At 41.3% G+C, this 20789-nt stretch overlaps 1 protein-coding gene across 1 annotated transcript in view; it reads left to right on the top strand.

Moving 5' to 3' along the window:
- The window catches only part of col25a1 (collagen type XXV alpha 1 chain), a 155930-nt gene that overhangs the window by 78473 nt on the left and 56668 nt on the right, over positions 1-20789 (top strand). The window contains exons 3-4 of the mRNA XM_085350983.1: positions 7885-7929; positions 11134-11141. Coding sequence (XP_085207109.1) covers positions 7885-7929; positions 11134-11141 — 53 coding nt within the window. The remainder of the gene's footprint in view (positions 1-7884; positions 7930-11133; positions 11142-20789) is intronic.

Raw genomic sequence — 20789 nt, 5'->3', positions numbered from 1 at the left:
GTTGTGTTTTTTTATTAGAAATATTCCGAACATTTCAATTCAGCTTTGAGAGCCAAGGTCTGAGGCTAGTTTGGGCCACACTGTGATATTGTAGTGTTTATCGACTCAACAATGAAGCAGGCGCAACTTTAGTCACGATGGGACCTGACAGTCATGGCAAAGCCAGTGTCACTTAACATAACTGAACCAAATCCCACAAATTTTGTTCACGTCAGTTTCTGAATCATTCCCATCTGAAGTAGTTAGAAGCACTGAACTAATATGACATTTATATTGGACATTGTGTGGACATTATTATGAATAAACAGCAAGGTCAGTATGCCGTGCGTTTGGTATCCAAAGATTTGGCTGGTTAAAATTTAAATTTATAAGTAGTCTTAGAATGAGTCATGGACAAATGGCTTCATTACTGTGCAAAGTATTGAGCCACCCCTCAGTTCTTTATATTTTACTGACTCTCTTGTCATTTTTAAAGTGGTTTTGAGAAACAGTTCTGAAGGTCTTTCACAGCCTTTCTTTGGATATTTCTTTGAATTAATTTTCATTGGAGTGCTTGTACCTGACCATTTTCAGAGCAATGTTTTTCATTTGTTAAGCCAGTTAACACTGACCTTTGAACATTTTAAGCATAAAAGGCACCTAACTCAGTGGAAGAACCAGTCTCGTGTCAACACATAACAGACAACTTAGCAAAGAATTAATTTTAAACTGTATGCTTTTGTGGCAACCTGTCACAAAAGCACATGACTTGTTCCCATTTCTTTAGATGAGTCTATGAAAAATACCAAAAATGTCAAGATAAATTAGAGTTTGATAGACCAGTATGTAGGCAGATTTTGATCCATGATGTAGTACCATCTGGAAAGTGTGCAGAGAAAGTATACCTGGATAGAAAAGCACACTGTGGAAAATTATCAGTCTTAGATTGGCCTCCCCAGAGCCCAGACATCAACATTATTGAAGCAGTGTGGGACTGTGTTAACAGGGAATGGAAAAAAGGCAGCGAACATTAAAAGGAGATTTTTAAAATTAAAAGGACTTTTAATATCTTTCACGAAACCCGAAGAACTTTTCTTGAAGACTGAGAGAAAAGTTTGCGTGCTAGATTTCAGGCTTTTTCGAAAAATAAAAGTGGTCATACCAAATATTGAGTTTAAAGCCTATTAGAATTGTACAAACTCCTTATACACATTTGTCCTTATATACTTATACTTATATACTTATATACCAATTATGCTTTCAGATTTTTGCACTGTAGGTTCAGTTCAAGAAGGAGATCTTGCTTGTGGTATTAACAAACGAGTCTTTCAAAACGGGCGATTTTAGGCTTTTTCTATCTTTAACAGAAACCTTTGATGCATTTGAATGAACACTCAGAAGTACATTTTGCTTTCCTCTTTATTTGCAATTAAAGAGACCACAGCAAGTGACACAGACCGTGTTGAAGATCAAAAGTTTTAAGCTTCACTCGTGATGACATTTTAACAAGGGGCATTATAAACTGTGTATGATTTCGGCCTGCAGTTTCAGAAAACATCTCAATTTGTTCACTGTACCCAGGCATGGTGCAACTAGGCTTACTGTGAAATCTAAAGCCAATTCTCGTCAAACTTGATTTACTTTGGAGGTTGAAGCTGGTACCCTGTTTGCTATTTCTGGCATAATTTTGACTTTTATTCTCAGGGATAGCTTTATTACTTTGAGAGGGAAGCTTTGAATGGTTTGATTATGTATATCAAGCTCAGTAACAATGCTGGTATTGTAAATGAGTCCGGCCGGGGCCTGGTTTACTTAAAACTGATTGATTTGGAGAGAAAGGAGAAACGGATTCTCTGTGCTGTTAGCTGTGCCGGACCAATCTGTATTTTATGGATGGTGGGCAGTGCTAAAAAGCAATTATGTTTCAATTCCATGAAGTATAAACAAGAAATTTATTATGTCAAACAATGCATAGCTTTGAAATAAGGTTGTAATGAATGGCATGAGCAGAATTATTCAAAAACAATATAGCCATGGCTTAAAACAGCATGTTTCACAATGCTGCCAATTACTTTTTTTTTTTTCTAAATAACTTTCGAATGACTAATAGTGTCAATATTTTGGACCAATAACACTCTGCGGGGTGTAAAAATCCCACACTGCGTTGTAAGAAAGCAGAAAATTGTTGTGCTGATGGTTTCATGCTGCTCTCACAGCTAACATGGTACCAATCAAGTCAGTTTATATCCATCAGTTTAGTCAATACAATGCCGTCGCTGCTGTAGAGAAGTGATTACCGTGTTAAAGCAGTGTTTCTGCTTTGACTGGCACTGTCTACAAATGACAATTTGACAATTTTAGTGAACAAAGTTACTTTTCACAGTATGTTTGATTATATCGCATATGCACAAAAACAAGGCTCAAGACCAAAACTGTTAATTTTTTAAAGTTTTTTTATGTTAACTGAAATTAAAAAACTTCTAGATTAAGATGCAAAAGCAGATTTTATATGAATATTTAGATTTTTGGTTTAGCAGTAGTGTAAATAGTTGAATTGTCTGTTGTCGCAGGTTAGTGAATGATATTTTCGATAAACTACTCTACTAGCCTAACAAGAACATGTAACCATTGATCACAGTCCACATGATGTTATCACCACAAGCTAAAGAAAGAAAAGTCGCTAGCACTAATTAGGGACATTTCTTTTGTTGACTGGCCAGGTCACACCGCTTGGCCTGTGTGAGTGTGTTTTTACCTCATATCAGAGGTTTGCTGGATAAGGATTTGGGTCAATATAGCTCATTGTTTAATTGGATTTTATGTATCAAAAACCATTCAATAAATTGTGTTTTTCAGACATAGCTTTGAGAGATATTTGCAGTTAAGGTAACAAAACTGAGATTCTCTTTGACCAGATTTCCTTTGAATGGTGGCGATTGATATTTAATGTTTTATTCTAACAGTGCTTTTGCAGCCATCTTGATTAGTGCATGCTGTGGTTAGTGCTAATACTCACAGTCAGTTGCTGTTTGTGTGTTAATGGTAAAAAACAGCAATAAGATGTTATGTCTGTCAGCTATCATTCTGCATTTGAATGGGATCAATGCAGAGTAATCGGATCAGTAATTGGAAATTAAACATAATCTGTTTGTTATAACATGTGGATTAACTGGGATAGTTGCAAATCTATTGTCATCTATTAAAAATCTGTCTTACATATGCATAAATCTAACTGACTGCTACTTGGTGGCAGTCTGCCCGTGTTTAGAAATTATTCTGCGATTATTGTCAGTTATTATCTGTCTGAGAGTGATTGCAGTCAGCCCGAGTCAGCCCATCGTTGTTTGGTTACCTCCTACCAGCTGATATGTACAATCACCTTGTGATCAAAGTGGCTGTCCGGAGGTTGAGGGCCCTGCACAGACAACATCTGGTTGGTCCGTAACGACCTTAACTACTTCCCAGCAGACACTGGGAAATCACAGTTTTCCTAGTCAAAAGGCAAATGCCATGCTGTTTATACTCTAGTGTGATTGAGACATGAGTAAGGTGCATCCATAAAGTGTAATGGTACATCACACAAACAGGGATATCAAGACAAAGCTATTTAATGTAGTGCACTTTTTGGCACTCTAGCTTTAGCTTAGTTTTTCAGCCCTCTTTGGACGTATTTGGTAAATTTATGGTCAGCTGAATAAAATAAGCTTGTAATTCATTATATAAAGATGTGAAGGGATCACCGCAACCATTAGGATAAATGTGAGTATATCTACAGTAGTCACTGAAAACAAACGGACTGACATTACCATCAGTGTAGCCTAGTAAAAAAACAAGCCAAACCGTAATCCCTGGTTGTGCATTGTGATGTGGCTCTCTGCTGCTTCCTTTCTCAAATATAAAAGCCACCAAATAACACAATGTAAAAACACAATATTCAACACCACAGGGCCCATTTTTGTTACGTCTGACCAAAATCTTCGCCTGGCCAAACATTTACTACGAACATTAAATTCACTCTGATTTATTTCACTTTCATTTTTAAAATCTGCTGTAAAGGTTTCAACAGATTGTTCGTAGTTAGTGACCCACGTCATGACATTCCCGGCCCCATTTCTTTCCGAAACCGCTGTACACGGGATACTGTGAGAAAACAGCGGGCCAAAACAATGTTTTTGAGCAAGAGTGATGTTTTGCCTTAACAGGCAGCCGAATGTCTCCCCTCGCCCTAGAATCCAGCTGTTGATTTCACTTTTTTAAAGAGGTTCTGGTCACTTTTTTTTGTCTTAAGGAAACTTGAATACATCTGAAAACGTGTTTGGACTGGCCGTTATAGACATTGTTAAGTTATCCTTTCATTAATGTTTCATAAACTGAAATATTGTTGTTGGCTTAGAGCACTCTTCACCAAGTTTTTCAGTGTATAGTCTGGATTCTATGGCGATATCTCCTTACAGCCTATAATCTGAATAAAAAATATTATGATGAATATTAGGAATCATGATGATATCTAAAAATCGTGTAGAGTATTTCGTCTGGACCACACACTCCCACGAAGGCAGTATTTTCTTAAAGGTTGTCAAAAATATCCTACTGAAATCAGAAGGATGTCATCTTGTCGTACAGGATATTCCTCTCTGAGGTGTCATGTGTCATTTCAAAGTGAGCAATAATGAAGTGACTGCCAAACACAGTAAACCCCCTTCTGTTTCTTTTAAAATACAAACCTATGGAGAACCCAGGGTTGATATGAACCACAGTAAAGTGAGAGTCAGGCTCCACCTGTGGTTTCATTCCTTAAACTTTGCCTGGACCCTTCACTGGCAGCAGCTGACATTATCCTGGAAAGGGTTCAAAAGGAGCAAAGTTGGAAGTGGAGGCTGAGCCAAGCAGTGGTATCAAATTGAGCACTTAGCATCATACAAAGAGTTGTGCAACATAATCCTGCGTTTTGCACCCTAATGACACATCTGGAATGTCATAAATCAGCCAAACACAGCATAAACAGGATTTTTATTTTTGTTTTGCACCATACTTACAGGCATGCATCTGGTTTGCACGCAGGGTATGGAGGTCAATTTCAGCAATTTAGATTCGTAATTAGTATGATTGTTTTGCATACTTGCATACTTTAGCTGAACATGAAAGCCTAGCATCAAAGTCATTTCTTGGAGCACCTTTTAATGCCCAAATAATTAATTCTGTGCTGTGCGCTCTCTTCAGAAACTTTCACCAATTCTATTTATTTTGCTCAATTCAGTACAGTTTTATATACAGCACCAAATCAACAACAAAAAAACTGCCTCAAGATGCTTTATACTGTAACGTAAAGACCCTACAATAACACATAGAGAATTCCAACAATCAGACAAACCTAAATGAGCAAGCATTTGGTGACAGTGGGAAGGAAAAACCTTCTCTTAACAGGAAGAAACCTCCAGCACAACCAGGTTTAGGGAGTGGCAGCCATCTGATTGGGGGTGAAGGGAGGAAGACAGGGAAGAAGACCAATTATAACTAAAATTTAAATGCAGAGCAGTGTATAAATACATAGAGAGTGAGGATGAGGTGAATGTAGAAGAAACTCTCAGTGCATCATGGGAAACTCTCATCAGCATAACTGCAGTGTTACCTAGAGAGAGTTCAGAGTCACCCGAAATTGTTTCATGACTGTGATTATCTTGAACCTCTAACATGATGACTCAATGCATTTCTTTGATTAAATAGGGATTAAAAAAGAACTCATCAATTTATTGGCAAGATAGTGTGGCTGATATAGCGTCATCCATCCATCCTCTTACGCTTATCCTTTTCAGGGTCACCGGGGGGCTGGAGCCTTTCCCAGCTACCATAGGGTGAGAGGCGGGGTACACCAAGGGCAGGTCATCAGTCTTCCACAGGGCTAACGCATAGAGACAAACAACCATTTGAACTCACATTCACACTTATGGGCAATTTAGAATGACCAATTAACCTAATCCCACTAACTGCATGTCTTTGGATTGTGAGAGGGAGCCGGAGAGATTCCACGCAAACACGGGGAGGACATGCAAACTCCAGACAGAAGGGTGAAATCAAAGGATGATCTGATATCCTCGTGTTGGTGTTGTTCCCAGACCATCATGAAAATGTTGTTCCAGGTTCAACATTGCAAGTGACCAATCACATTGTTGTGACGTTATTCTTTTGCGCGCCAAGCCATTCGTGCATTTATGAAATTCCAATGTTGCAAGGACAATATCAATTCTGCTTACTGTTTATTAAAGGGTTACAGTTAGGGTTAGGGTTAGGGTCAGGGTCCGTTGATCGGCGGACAGAGGCGGTTTCACGCAGCTTTAGAACAGTTTTTTGTTTTACGCCGCTTTTTCCCGAAGTCGCAAAAGTATGACGTCACAACATTCTGATTGGTCACTTGCAATGTTGATCCTGGAACAACATTTAGTATGATGATCTGGGAACAACACCAACACGAGGATATCAGATCAACCGAAATCAAACTCGGGACCTTCTTGCTGTGCAGCAACAATGCTAATTACCACACCGTTGTGCTGCCAGATATAGCAATATCTGCATTTATAATGGCTGATAACGTTCTTCAGTCATGTTATGGCTGTTGACGTTGCATATTATATCCACCAGTGGACACGTTGCAGTTTCTCTGTTGGCAACACCCATGTTTGAAATACATAACTACACAGAACAAGTGTTAATGAAGTCTATCTATGTTTCTTGTGCCTGGAAAAAAATATCAGCTAATATATCAAAATATTGAATTTTTAAATATCGATAACAATATCGGTCTCAAAAATCCTATATCTGTCAGGTTTCTCAAGTTCTGCCTTTATAAAAACACTCCTTTATTATAGGAGTAGCCACTGATATGGCACGTTTTCCACTGCCTGAGACTGATGTTCACCCAGTTTGTTAAGTCAGAATTTGGATGTTTTTGAGGAGACACACTAGCCAGTGTGTTTGTTCACAGCTGCTAGTCAAGCGTAAAGAATACCACTGCATACAAACACACTTCTCCCGACCCTGTCACGCAAGTACTGTGACCGTCAGTTCCTCCCCCTTGAAGGCAACTCAGGCTGTTAATAAGTCATTCGAACTGGCACTAGAAATGAGTTTAGTTTAGATTTGTCATACCATTAGTCCAGAACCAGTACAGACTACAGTGGCCCTGAGTTAGGTAAGGTTAGTAAATTAATAGAAAATAATCAAACTGTCGATCCTGGCGGCTGTGCAATGCAAGTGAGAAGCTATATAAACATGGTTGCTTAATGTTTTAATGTTAAAAATGTTAAAATTCTGGCATTTTACTGTGGAAATGACAACAAAAAGCCAGAAACAAGAAAATTAGTTTTAGCGGCTGGTCTCATGAACAGACTAACATTATTACTTCAAAGTCATTTTATAAAGGAAATTAGAGATATTTACACTTTTTCTTCCTTTTTTGAAGCGTTACCTGTATTCAGTACGATCTAGTCAAGCCATCAACTTGTAAAACCTGGCTAAGCGTGTAATTGTTTTACTCCTCCAGCTGAGCTTTAGCAGCATGATAGTGTTGACAGGAAGATGGCAAACACAAACGCGCTAGTTAAGATAAACAAATTTCAAACCTGGGCATCCGTGCTGAAAGACAACCTTTAAAAGGAGAGAAAGAAATAAAATGACAGCATGAAGCAGACCTTGGAGTTCTTTCTTCCACCTCGACTTATGTCTACACGTACATAAAGCCTCAATGCTTATTAAACAGTGAGGCTGGAACGTGTTTGGTTTTCCAATGTGAACTTTTCACATTGGAGGTTTTTCCTCACCCTGGTGTGCAAAAGTGAGAGCGAGAACACTTGTAGAATATGAAACTTACACAAACAAAATGACAATCGCATTCTTCTTCTTTTTTTCCAGGACCTCCGGGAAAGCGGGGAAGAAGAGGCCGTAATGGAGACCCTGGTATGCACATTTGTGTTTGTGTTTGTCTGAATCTGAATCGAGTTTTCTCAATCCAGAAACGTTTAAGGAATGATTCAGGAGGACATTAGCAAATCGTGCTGCAATCATGTAAAAAGTACACTGTATATCTGTGGAGGCCAAAATAGGTTATAGATGTGTAATTTGTGGCCGGTTGGTTTCAGCGTTCGCTTGGATTGTTTGAGCTGCAGTCGCTGCAGAAACACTGTATTTTCCCGGTAAAGCTGAGGGACAGAAAAAGTGATTGGAAACCTGGTGGAAGCTGCTGATGTCCGTGCTTACGCTCAGCGTGGATATGTTTATATGCTGTCCCGAGCTCAACCCCCACAAACTCAGCAGCGACTTGCTATAATGTAATCAGGATCTCCAGTCTCCCCCTCTCCCCTTCCTCAATCTGTCCCAGCTGAGGCCTCGGGCATCAGGGCCTCAGCTGGGACGTGTCACGCAGTGACAATCCCCGGCACGGGAAGTGTCACCTAAAATTGAATTCGCAGTGAGAACACGTACTTGGCGCCCAGCTCCGTCCACGCTCCGCTCACCTGATAGCGGGAAGTGATAATGGAATCTGGAGTGTGTCGGCCTTTTGGTCGAGAGCACAGAAAACACTTTGGAAAAAAAGTATTAGCTTTGCAAAAGGAAGGCAGAAAGACGGGGCGAAGCAAAGTCCCCAGCCTTAGTGAGGCAGACTGAAAAAGAACAGCTTTGGTTTCGTAGACAGAACCAAACACTGGAATTTGCACAGGAAGTCAGAGGAATTCAACTGAATCATTTGAGATCTGCTTGCTGAGTATTAGTATTTTTATTTCCTGTATTTTCAGTCGAATTAAGGCTCCTGCTTTTGTTTCGAGATGTGGATCTGCTATACGTTTCTTTCTTCTTTTATTTTTTCTAATTTGCAAATTACCATAGCGATCTTGCACACAGCCTGAAAGCCTTTAAAGATTTTAAAAATTAATAAATAAAAAAATAATAATAACAAAATGAGTTTACAGAAAGACAGCGGTCCAATGTTCCGGTTGGCTGCAGATCTGAGATACCGCCAGGCTTTGTTTATGCAGCGCTTAACCTCCCAATAAACATCCACCATGCCAGCGTAGTTTAAATGGCACCATTGTTCAGACACATTTTTTTTTTGGTCTCTGTTCAGCCAGAGCAAATGCGGAGAATGTGAATTGCTTCCTCTTGACAAATCAATTGGAAACAAGCAAGCAATCATGGCCACTCATGATGCCTGGGCTGGTGAGGTACAGCGGTCTATTAAGAATAGACAATAGGGAGCAAATGTAAGGACAGGCCCCGACATTCAGTAGAATATTTGCAAACCGAAGCACTGACTGGATTGAAGTATCTTGTCGGGAAACAGATACGTGAGGATGTTTTATCTACATCCTCACGTGCACGCAGCTTTGAATGCTCTCGGTGTAATTGCAGATTGACACGCAGTTTTAGTTCAGTCATTTCCGCTGAATTCCCCCAAATAGGACGTGTTTGACTTGCTTTAAAAAGTAGATTCAGCCTGAATCCCAGAGAAACGCTCAAAACAAACTGCACTGGGGAGAAACTGAAAAGATATTTAAGAGACATTATTTATGCGACTGAAGAAATGCAGTCCTTGATGGGCAGGGGCATGCTGAATTCTGCACCGTAAGCCTTCTGCAAATCCAATTTCCCTCTTTTAAGTTCTCAACTCTGGTGGATGTTGAAGGGGAGCATATTTAATTCATGATTCACTTTAACCAAAAGAAACTATGCCGTCGCGAGTTTCCCATAAATTCATGCTGAGGTGTTTTGCAGTTTACTCATCTACAAAGGTAGGAGGAAGATTTCACCCACCACTTGGCTCCGCTGACAGAAAGAACAAATAGGAAAAAGAGACGGTGATGTTTACCTATGCATTAAAAATGAATGGGATACTTCATTAGGATCTCTTGTTTGTTTACCGCTAACATATGGAAAGGAAAATTGTGGCAGGACAGTTTAGGATGAAGAAGGTTTTGTAGCATTGAGAAGCCACAGGCTCAGACTGTTCTAGCAGGTGGTCAATGCTGGAAAGTGTTAGACGTTTCCTCGCATATTTTTTCCCCGTTTGAATAATCAGGTCTGTGACTCCTGCGCTCACAAAAAAAAAGGAGGAATTGATGCTTGGATTAGGTGAGCAGTTCCACTTTACACACGGAAAGGTTGAACGTTTGTTCGAGTGGAAGTCACGGTGTGAGAACGGAAAGCGAAACCGAGCCTTGGTGACTTTTACTGTGCATTATAAAAGACATGACACGCTACAGTGTCAGCTAATAGTGCTTTTTGATTTTACTCTGGCCGTCAAGAAGCTGTAACAGTTGTAGACCCTCAAACCTTTAAGGTGCCTGCTATGTTCTTTATCGGAAATTGTACCTTTTCTTTCCTTAAATCACACTTTTTTCTTTGATTTCTCATAATTACTAGCTGAAACACTTAAAAAAACAACAACAACATAGTGGTGCAGGTTTATTAAAAACTAAGTGGTCCACTGTAACTCAACGAGCCATAAAACAAACGAGCAGTGAGGCTCAAACACGCGGCTCCTTAAAATCCCCAGCTGTAGGAGCAATTTGCAGTGGTCATGAAGAAGAAGCGTTCAAGGACATAGGAGAAAAAAAACCCTATTTCAGTGTTAAAGCAGCTGGGTACCTTTTTAATAAGAACCTGAAGACCTCAAATGATTTGCAGGGTTCTGGGGAGCCCTGAAGTGCGCTGGCACCGAGTCCTTTGAGCAGCAGTAATTGGGCAAAAGACGAGTGTCACCTCACAAAAAAAAAAAGTGCGGGTATTTCTTTAACAAGCACACAACCTCTTGTAGCAGTGAAATCGGAGCTACTCGCAAATGTAAAATGCGATCACCAGGCCTGGTGACTGTTGTTGGCCCCACCGCGGTATGGTAAATAGCTGGGAGTCTTTTGTTCTCTGCTGTAAGGTAGAAAGATTACTGAAAGAGGCCGTCTTTCTCCCATTCCTCATCGTCAGTGAACGCATCGCGGCAAAGATGAAATGTGAAGACGGTCCTATCCAAAAAAATAATTCTCAGCTAGAGGCTGATTTCTGTTCTTAGTAATTCTGGATAAGTGGTTCCAGTGGAATATTGATGATCTGTGTCTGTTTGATCGCTGATTGAAAACACACTAACCAGGGATTTTTCCTCTCTCTTTTCAGGACCTCCTGTAAGTATGCCTGCTTCACATCGTTTGTGATGACCCCGTAAAGGTAAAGGCAGAGCAAAAGACATGCACAGAGGTGCAGACAGCATGCCGCTGTGTAAGGTATAAGATTACAGGGGAAAAGGCACATGCAGGGGCACGCGACAAGTGCAGGTTGGGATGGTATGTGTGCTGCAAAGAGCAATTTGTGTACAAGAAAAAGAAATGCAAGCAAGAAGAAGAAGGAAATGTTTGATATTTTAGGAAAGAAAGAACCAGGTGAGGTTTATACTTCAGGCTCTCAGGAAATAATCCTGCACATAATCCTCCTTAAAACAATTACACTGGGTTTAAACGCTGATATTTAGCATTGATTAAAGAAACGAGATGTAACGTGTTAATTAGGGAGTTTTGAATGATGGAGGCTTCACTATGTTCGCTCCCAGTCTTTCCCCTAACATAAGCTAAACATCTATGCAGATTTAGCTGATGGACATAACTGTGCTATATCATTTCATAATGTATCTTTGATAAGTTGCCTAAGTGCTATTTCTGAAATGCACTTTAAGGACAAAGTTACTTTTTTAAAAGTGGTTTTTTTTTTTGCTGTTTATGTACCGGTAAAAGATAACAAATCACAACACACTTGCTGACAGAAATTTCAGCAGCTGTCTCGCTGACTTATTAAAATAAACTCTTTATCACTGGCTTACCCCTATGAGGCACCCTCACCCGTCATCTGCGCAGCCTGCTTTATAAAATTCTCGCTACCAGCATCTGTCCCTGCCAGCGCCCTGAACCCGAAGAGATTATCTCACCTCATTACACCGCCGGGTGATCGCAGATTCGCTCGTCTTTCAGATGGAAAACCTCAGAGTTTCCCTAAAGATGAAGAGAGAAGCATACATACATACATAATCGCCAGAGCTTGTGACAGTTTGCAGCAAAAGCAGGTCAAGCGGGTACTCTGTGTGTGTCGGTGCGTGTGTGTGTGTACATGCGCGTGAGCTCTGTTAAAATTTTTTATATTCCAGAAGGCTGGTGTGATTGAATAGGTATAATAGTGTGTGCCGACTGAGCTGTAAAAGCTGTAAGTTAATCCTCCGAGCCTTCTCAGACGCTCGCTCCCGGGGTTCTGGGACATAAGTAAATGCAGGTGGTCTTACTTCTCAGCCCCTCGCGCCAGGCCTTAGATCTGACAAATAAAATCATACTGTGATGTGTCTCAACAGTTGATCGGAGTCCCAGAAGCGTCGCTGAAATGTTCGTGCAGTAGGAGACGGTGGATTTGCCAATAAACGTATGGGATGCTGCTATTACTTTATCTTTATTTAGGCCTTCATTAGGATGGTTCTTTGAGTGAGACAGTGAATCTGCTGTGCATGAGTACCTGACAGTGTTCCAGCTGTGGCCAACAGGTCACCTTCTGATGAAGTCATTTATAGGTAGCACAACGTGCTCTAAATGTTTGATAGGGGTCCAGCTTTTATGGCTCCGAGGGGGAAAAAAAGCTGTGATCTGGCAATGACTCACCCACTGCTCACCAAATCTGTTTCTGAAATAAAAAAGCCCATTCTGGTGTCAGTGATCTCATATGGGTCTTTTTTAACATCTGGTATGGCCAACCGGAGGATGGCAGGGGACACGTCGGCATGAATATTCAGCAGTTCCCGCTATAACTCTGGGAACACTGCGTAAATTGTACACAGCCCTCGGAGCCAAACAAACCGACCGCTGCAGAAGTCATTACAGATCTATGTGCCTTAATCGTTACTAAGCTACCGATGAACGCACGGGGACCGGCGGTTTGCAGAGACAGAAAGAGAATAGGTCTCCTCAATCAAAAGTCATCAGGGAAGATCTTCTTTGGCGGCTCCTGATTGCCTTCAGATATGGAAAAGCGATTTTCGTTGTTTTGATTTCCTCGTCTTTTTCCAGAGCCTGCGCGCATTCGTCAGCTTTCACGTCGCAGACTCAATTGTCCAGCGACATGCTGCTGGAGATCTCCTGTTATTCTCCAGACAGATTGGAAAAATGTTCAAATGAGACACCTTACAGATGATTTTCAACTGAGAGTACTTACACGAGGAGCGATTTGCCCGTCCTTGCCACCGAAACCCGAAAAAATTTTCTTTTTCGGTTACCGCACATTAATATTCTCTGGGGTGGTGGTGGAGGGGGGTGGGGGTTCTTCGAATTGACAGCTGAGGCGAAGTTATCATGTCTTTCCTACTTGGTTTTTTTATCTTTTCTCATCTTTCTGTGCCTCTGAAAAAGCCGCTTCATGTCAAAACATCAACCCCGAGCGCTCGCCACTCCATGTGCACACCATTTAGTGCCAATCAAGCATAAAACACCATCCCTGAGGCTGCAGTCAAGTACCCACTAACACCCTCCACTGTGTGTATCTGTGTGTGCATGAGTGTTTTTTTTCTCAGCACAAACTGAATGCCATACTAAATTAAAATTATACAGTCAGAGAGAGAAAGTAGCACGCTTTGAAATCTGGTCAGAAAGACGAGGGGAAATATTTGAAAGCGATACAAAAACTGGGAACATCAAACCAACTTCAGCTCATTTAAGCGTGTCTGTGTACCACAACGAAATCTGCGGCCAAGCAGGGCTACAGTGCAGCCATGAGGTAAATAAATCTGGTCGTGTCTGTATTTGACAAGAGGTTTCCGCCTCCCCGCTTCATCTGCGCGCAGATTCCAGCGCTGCAGGTTGGAGCTGATCTGTCACAATCTATGAATTATGCAGTCGCGGAGCAGGGATTAGAGGCGATGTTGGGGTGAAGCAGAGGAGTCCGGGCGCCCTCAACTCGTCATCCTTCATCTGATATGCGCTGCGGCTCCACACCTGTTAATAAAACATCTTCCAGCTGGAGTTTGATGACTTCTGCCATGCAGAGGAGGAGACGTTTGTGGAGGAAGCCTTGCATTCTCACAAGTCGTGCTCATTTACACTTTTTGCTGCGTTGTGGGGTTCTGTATGCTTAAAACTAAGCGTCCACTAACAGCCGTAGCATCACAGGAGAGGCCGGAGCGCAGACAACACACAGGCTTTGGCAGGGAAGAGAGTCCCGCCGAGAGCTGAAAGTGGATCTATCGGACATGACAGCGTTTACTTGGACTCATAAGGGCAGTGGTGCTTGAACAAGCCTACTGGCACTGGATGTGACAACATTGAGAGTTTGACCTTTTCGACGTTAGTCCTCTGCTCACGCTGTGCCCATCAGCGGCGCTTGTTTGTCAGTAAATGACGACGTGCAGCTCTCGGGCCAACCGAGTCGTGTACTTTGGCTCGCTGAGCAAGCCGAACACTCACAGGGATGACTGGATGTAGCGCTGAAGGAGCGCCGAATGAATGTTAAGCTCGCAGTTTTAGAGAGAGAGAGAGAAAAAAGCTTGACAACTTTGTGATTGAAAGGAATTTTCCTCCTGCTCACAACATCAAATGATGAGAAATATAAAAGCAGCCAGTGTGCGGTTCTGATCGAATCAGCAGAAGAAGCGAAAGAAACACTTTTCCAAGTGGAGCCTTGTCCGTTCCTCAACATTTCATGTCCGCAACAAGAATTTTGTGGGTCAGAAATTTGCTTACGTATTGCACATGGAAAAATTTGGCCTGCACATTTGGCTTTTCATGCTGACAATTTGTGTTAAAGCTGTTTAAATGCCTCTCTCCTCGGGAATGATGAGATCCTGCGGGAGGGAGGATCTCCTCCCTGTATAATTTGATACCACTTAAACAACGCACACACACATACGTAAATATATAACCAGTCGCACTATCGGCTTCCTCAGTTCACAGAGTCCCTGCTCCCACAAGAACATCCAAACACATAACAACAAGCATACACACACACACACACACATAACACATTAAAGTCATCTTATGCCGGCTAATTGTGATACACTGTGGATATAGGAACCAGATGCCATTCCCAAGTCAGTTTTCCAGTGTGGTTTTCCTATCCCTGCCTAACCTCTGCGTCCAGATTCCCCCGACAAGCACCAGCCACTTGTGGTCGTTCGTCCCTGCCCATTTTGCTCTGATTACTCACATCTCTGTCCTCCATTAGCTTCCCGCCTTGAAGAAAAGTTCCCCTGGGGCCCATGCTCGTATGATTGAAGGTTCCCATGCAGAACTAGCAGATGGAGGTGTATATGTTTGCACTGGATGTCCTTCTGTGTATTGGAGCTTTATGCACAATCGAACCAGAGCGTGCTGCAGATTCTAACACCAGCGATTCAGTATAATTGCAATGTCAAAAGGGAACTTTTGCAGTGCGGAGAGCAAATGCTGAGAGCAGCAATGCTGTATTCGTTTCTTTCCAAGCTGCAAAAGAACTCATAGATTTGGAGTAAACTGACTGGTACTTATAAAGCGCTTTTCTACTTCGCTCAAGTGCCTCATACGACATTCACACAAGCACTTTTTTCTACATTAAGTGCGTTCTGTCTGACATTCACACTCCAATGAGCGCATCAAGAACAACTTGGGATTCAGTGTCTTGCACAAGGATACTTTGAATGACCTGCTCAACCTTTAAAGCTGTAGCCATCCCAGAAGTAAAAGATAAATTAGGAATCTGAAGTATAGCAATTTTATCCCAGCAACTAAACAAAAACGTTGAATTATTGCTTGAAGTCAGTCGGATTAAATTTGATTCTGACTTTTCGGTTTCAGTCCAGGTTCAGCCCTTTCGAACGCTTCACTGTGGCCCTCCTCCCACTCACCCCTCCTCACCTGCCCCCTCTTCACCCATCAACACTTGGTGCCCGGAGGATAGCTTCTTAACTTCCTGTGTACACATGTTTATTGATATTGTGCGGCTGTGTGAAAGGAGCGCGCCTGTAAAGAAGAAGTTGTAAAAGCGGTAGTTGTTTGCCAGTGCTCCAGGGTGAGATGATTGGATCCATGTGGCCGGTAGTTCAGGCTACAGCAACTGCTGCCAGCCCAGTTGGCCCCGCTTCCACAAAAAGAGGATATTAGCTCAGTTTGATGGATTGATTTTTCTGAACCTCGATAAGTTTAACAGGTCACCGCGATGAAAACGAATACAACCGAGTCCAGACAGAGGTTGCACGCACATCTCTGACTTTTTGCATCTCGTCGGATTATGCGGATTGTCTCGCAAGATTGTACAAGCAGCTCGCGGCCAAAACCCACGAGAATCGTTTTGCTCGTGTCAACAACAGCTAAAGCTGTGGACGCGAGCCAGCCCCTCGCCTCGTGCTGCTTTCATCCATCATGTTTTGACTAAATTATATTAGAAGAGGAATGTGAAGAATGGATATTCGGTGTCCTGACTTCTATGCAAGACAGCTCAAAATTAGCCTGACAGAAAAGATGTACTTTTCAGTTTGTGTGCTGCTGCGGCTTGAGCATGGACATTCATAACGAATGACAGGTTAAACTGCTTACTTACTGATTGTAGGGAAATGAAAAAAGAAATATGTGAGGAATAACAACAAAATTGCATGATTTGTGTATTTAAATCTGTCACTGCATTCCAGATCAGGCCAAGATTTATAAACACCAAAATTAGAGATATAAAAGGGGACTATTATAGAAACAATGCACATAAAAGCTTCCGCGGTGGTTGAAACCGTATCATCATCATCACATAATTTCTTTGACATGAAAATGGAACTAAAGAAATCAAATTGACTTATGAATAAATTAGGGGGTCAGCTAATGAGTGTGTAAGTGACACAGGGTCGAAATGTATCAGAACACAGAGCACTAACTGGCGCTCTTCCATTAAGGTCAGTGCCCTATTTACTGGTTTTAAGGAACCAGCAGACGGGTCTTCCTTCACCTTCTCCACCAAGTTTCATGAAAACTGGCTCGACAGGCCTAAGCCGCAGTCGAACAGATGAAAAGCTTTCTGGAGGGACATTGCGCAATCTGTTCACTTCTTAGTAATCACCATTGCAGGAGGCGCATATGAAATATACCTCAGTGCCAGAACTGTTTTATTGAACATCATTTACTCTTTCCATCTAATATGAAGTGAAGTCAGTTACATTGTCAGATTTAAATGACAGTGTTCTCCATGTTGCTTGTGGGTTTGGCCTCAGTTCACTTTGCCTTTTTATATTTCCCCGGAGACCTTTCCATATTTCTCTCCCACACTTTTTTTTAAAGGTGGCAGGGCTTTCCTCGTGCAGGCCTTTGCAGGAGAGAGTGGTCTTGGTTTGGCTTCGAATGAGAAGCTAGACATGTGTCTGGACAGGAAAAAAAAAAAGAAGCTTAATCCTGAGCCAGTGGTCCACCATAAACTTGACAATATCATACATACAGGATGTTCTGTTACAAATCATCTCAAGATGGAAATTTGACATAAGTTTGCCCAGCACTGAGCAGCAGATGATGTGAGGCTTACCGTCTGTATGATATGTGTCATTTTCAATAAGTGGATAAGAGCTTCTGCTTTGGGGTGGCTGCATTCATCAGCTCACATATAGAGGACATGTTTAGTGTTTTGGACGGCCCGCGTGGGGAGTAATCTTGATCGCGGAAGAGATTTTTATGGGAAATAACTCAGAGAGTATGCCAGATTCACACAAAATATGGGAAAAAAACAGAAAAAAGTGAATACGGCATAAACAGATGCGCAAGAAAAGTAATGCTTTTAGGTGACAAAGAGAAAAGTCTTTCATTGAAGTAAATACATACATAAAAATTGACTCTGTTTTCTGAATTAAAGATCTTAAAATCCCCAAAGAGCTGTTTCTTCTTCTTAAAGCTTGATTTTATGAGCAATAATGAAACCTCCTCTAAAACTCTTTGTGAGATACTGTGTTTGAGTAATGTACAATTCAGTGTTTTCTGCTGGATATTGCATTATTTCTCCAGGGTTATTTGGCTTCAGGATATAAAATGATGCATTCAGGCTGGTTTATAGTGACGTTTCCAAAGCATCTGTATCTCTCTCACTGTTGTAAAGCTTAACCAAAGAAAAACTGCATTAAACTGAGCAGGAGGTTATTACTGCTCATGAAATGAAGCTCTTTTAAGATTTTCATCCAAAAATCCATTTTCTTCCTCTTATCCAGTTCAGTGTCGCAGGGCAGCTGGAGCCTATCCCGACGGCCAAAGGTCAGGCTTTACACCAGTGTTTGGGTTGTTACTCAAGGAAAGCAATTGTATTATATTAATACTACACAATACTAATTAATAATACAGCACATTACTTTATTATTCACAGGAGAAAGTGATTTGTTACTGTACTGGTTACATTACTCTCTTGACACTGCGAAAAATGACCCACACACCTTTACAAATCCCTATCATAATGAGGACACACGTACTATCTTTCTTTTGGTATTTACGTATGAACACGAAGCTGGAAGTCATCCCAAAGAGCTTTCAGAGCGATCTCCACGGTGATTCTACTTCAAAAACTTGAACAGGTAGAAAAGGAGGCTACAAGTCTGACAAATCATCGCTACTTTTGTTACCTGTTGAAGTTAAGGCTCTGGCTGCTGGTCTGGGGTTAGCATCCACTCAGCTAATGTTGCTCTGGGTTTTTGGCTAGCTTAGCATTAGCATGCTATCTGTGCATATGCTTGCAGCGAACCCAGTGCAGTTACTTTTGTCCTGGATGCAGTCTACACATTACCATTGTGCTATTATCCTTTTGTGCAACAAAAATGGAGTTAATGTCCATATTTCCTTTGTAGACCACCCCAACATTTTCCTCCTACTGCACGCGAACTCAAATTAGCTGACTGTAGCAGAAAAAAAACATGTTTGTTAGACGTTATTTTCTTTTAATCCACATGGCATGTCGCTAATTGAAGAACCGTTGTAACACAAGGAACATCATAATTGTAACTGTAATGTAATTACTGAATTTAATACAACAAAGCATTACATCACTGTGTCACTGAAAAATATAATGTGATTACAGTAAACTGTTTCCTTGTAACGTGTTACACGTAAATCGGCCAGAGACAACCATTCACACCTGTGGCCGATTTGCTATCACCAATTAACCTAACACACTTAACCTTGGACTGTGGAAGGAAGATGGAGAGAATCCACACACAGATCGTAATTAGCAAACATCAAACACTGGTAGGGCTTTACTGAAAAAAAGCTTTTAATTCAGCATGCATCTTACATTTTTGATCTATACTGTCACGGTCTGGCTGGGGCAGACCATATGTGTTGCAGAGGAGGACTCAAACGCAGACCAAAACGTGGTGTGGATTAACAAAACAAGCCGTTTATTGAGGTTAGCAACGAGGGTACAAAATAATAGGGCATCGGTGAAAACTAAACAATAACCTAAACTGGGTGAACTAATAACAAAACATGAAAAACCTTAACCATAGTGAACTGACATGGGTACCTGGAGATGAGACATGGATGAGCAGACGACCTGACACTGGCATGCAGAAAACAAAGGGCTTAAATACATACATGAGGTGATCAGGGGAGGTGGAGACACATGGGGGAAACAGCTGACAGACATAAACCTAATGACACGACCAGGAGAGGAAAGCTAAATACAATAAACAAAGAACACATGACATTGTCAGAATAAAACAGGAAATACTAAAACTAAAACATGACAACACAACTTAACAGACCTAATATGTGATGAATAAATACAAAACCCCAAAACATAGAAAACCCAGGAACAATAACTGCCTAAACTAAAGGCAGATAGGAAATAACACAAACTAAATCACATAACAAAATGAGACAAATACAAACATGAACTCAGAGCGCTGGGTCAGAGACCCAGCCTGTGACATATACAAAATCAAAGTGAAGAAAACGCAAACAACGTGAAGTGTATTTCAGTGAACTGCTCCTCTGCCAAACCTAATTAGTTTGTTATTTTAAGCTATGCATGCAGTCATTTAAGAATTAAGTGCAATCTAGTAGGTGTGGAAAGCACTGTAGAGGGTTAATCGTGTTCAGCAGAGGAACTTGCTAATGAACAGCCATGACCCAAGGAGCACCTGCTTATGAAACAGAGCCAGAGCAGAAGCAGTAAAATAGATGTGAAAAGCAGACACAGGTGCTGATTACAAAGCTTCCTCAGGGCAGACTGAAACCACAAAGCTGCAGAGACGGTTTGACAAAGACACACACTGCAGTTCCACTGTAGTACAGTTTGGAAAAAGTCTTTGCAAGAGAGCTGTTTTAATAGTCTCTATAAAAGACCCTTGCTGCACTTGCTTAAACCTTCTGGAAAAGCTCCAGCACGTGTTGTCTCTCTAAGTGATGTGCAAATGATGAAGCGTATAATGAGCAGGTGCACACTGTGCAGCCAAATCATTTCCACATGCTTCATGTCCAGATGGAAGAGTGGAATTACTGTTTGGTGAGATATAGGTGTGCCAAAAGTACCGTTCCACTTCAGCAAAAAAAAGAGAAAAAGTTTTAAAATTTGACTGATATGTTTAGGAGTGCTGATTATCAAAAAAGACACTTACAGGAATTTAAACTCAGTTATAATATCTCATCAGATGCTTGATCTGCCCTTACTTACAAGGTGTCTTTTGGTGTTTGGATGCTAGCTCCCAAGAGATAGCTAGCCTGTTTTAGAAGCCTACATAATTAGGTTGGAAAAGTTGCAGGTTTATCAGCAATGAGACCGGGGTTTGCATCCCATTGGGCTTCTTATGTTGTTGACTTGTTTTT

Source organism: Diplotaxodon limnothrissa, linkage group LG3, assembly GCF_057381915.1.
Source record: "Diplotaxodon limnothrissa isolate DT_005_m linkage group LG3, D_limnothrissa_male_GT1.1, whole genome shotgun sequence".
Taxonomy (NCBI): Eukaryota; Metazoa; Chordata; class Actinopteri; order Cichliformes; family Cichlidae; genus Diplotaxodon; species Diplotaxodon limnothrissa.
The sequence above is the reverse complement of the archived record's forward strand: the minus strand, read 5'-3'. Positions and strand labels throughout refer to the sequence as shown.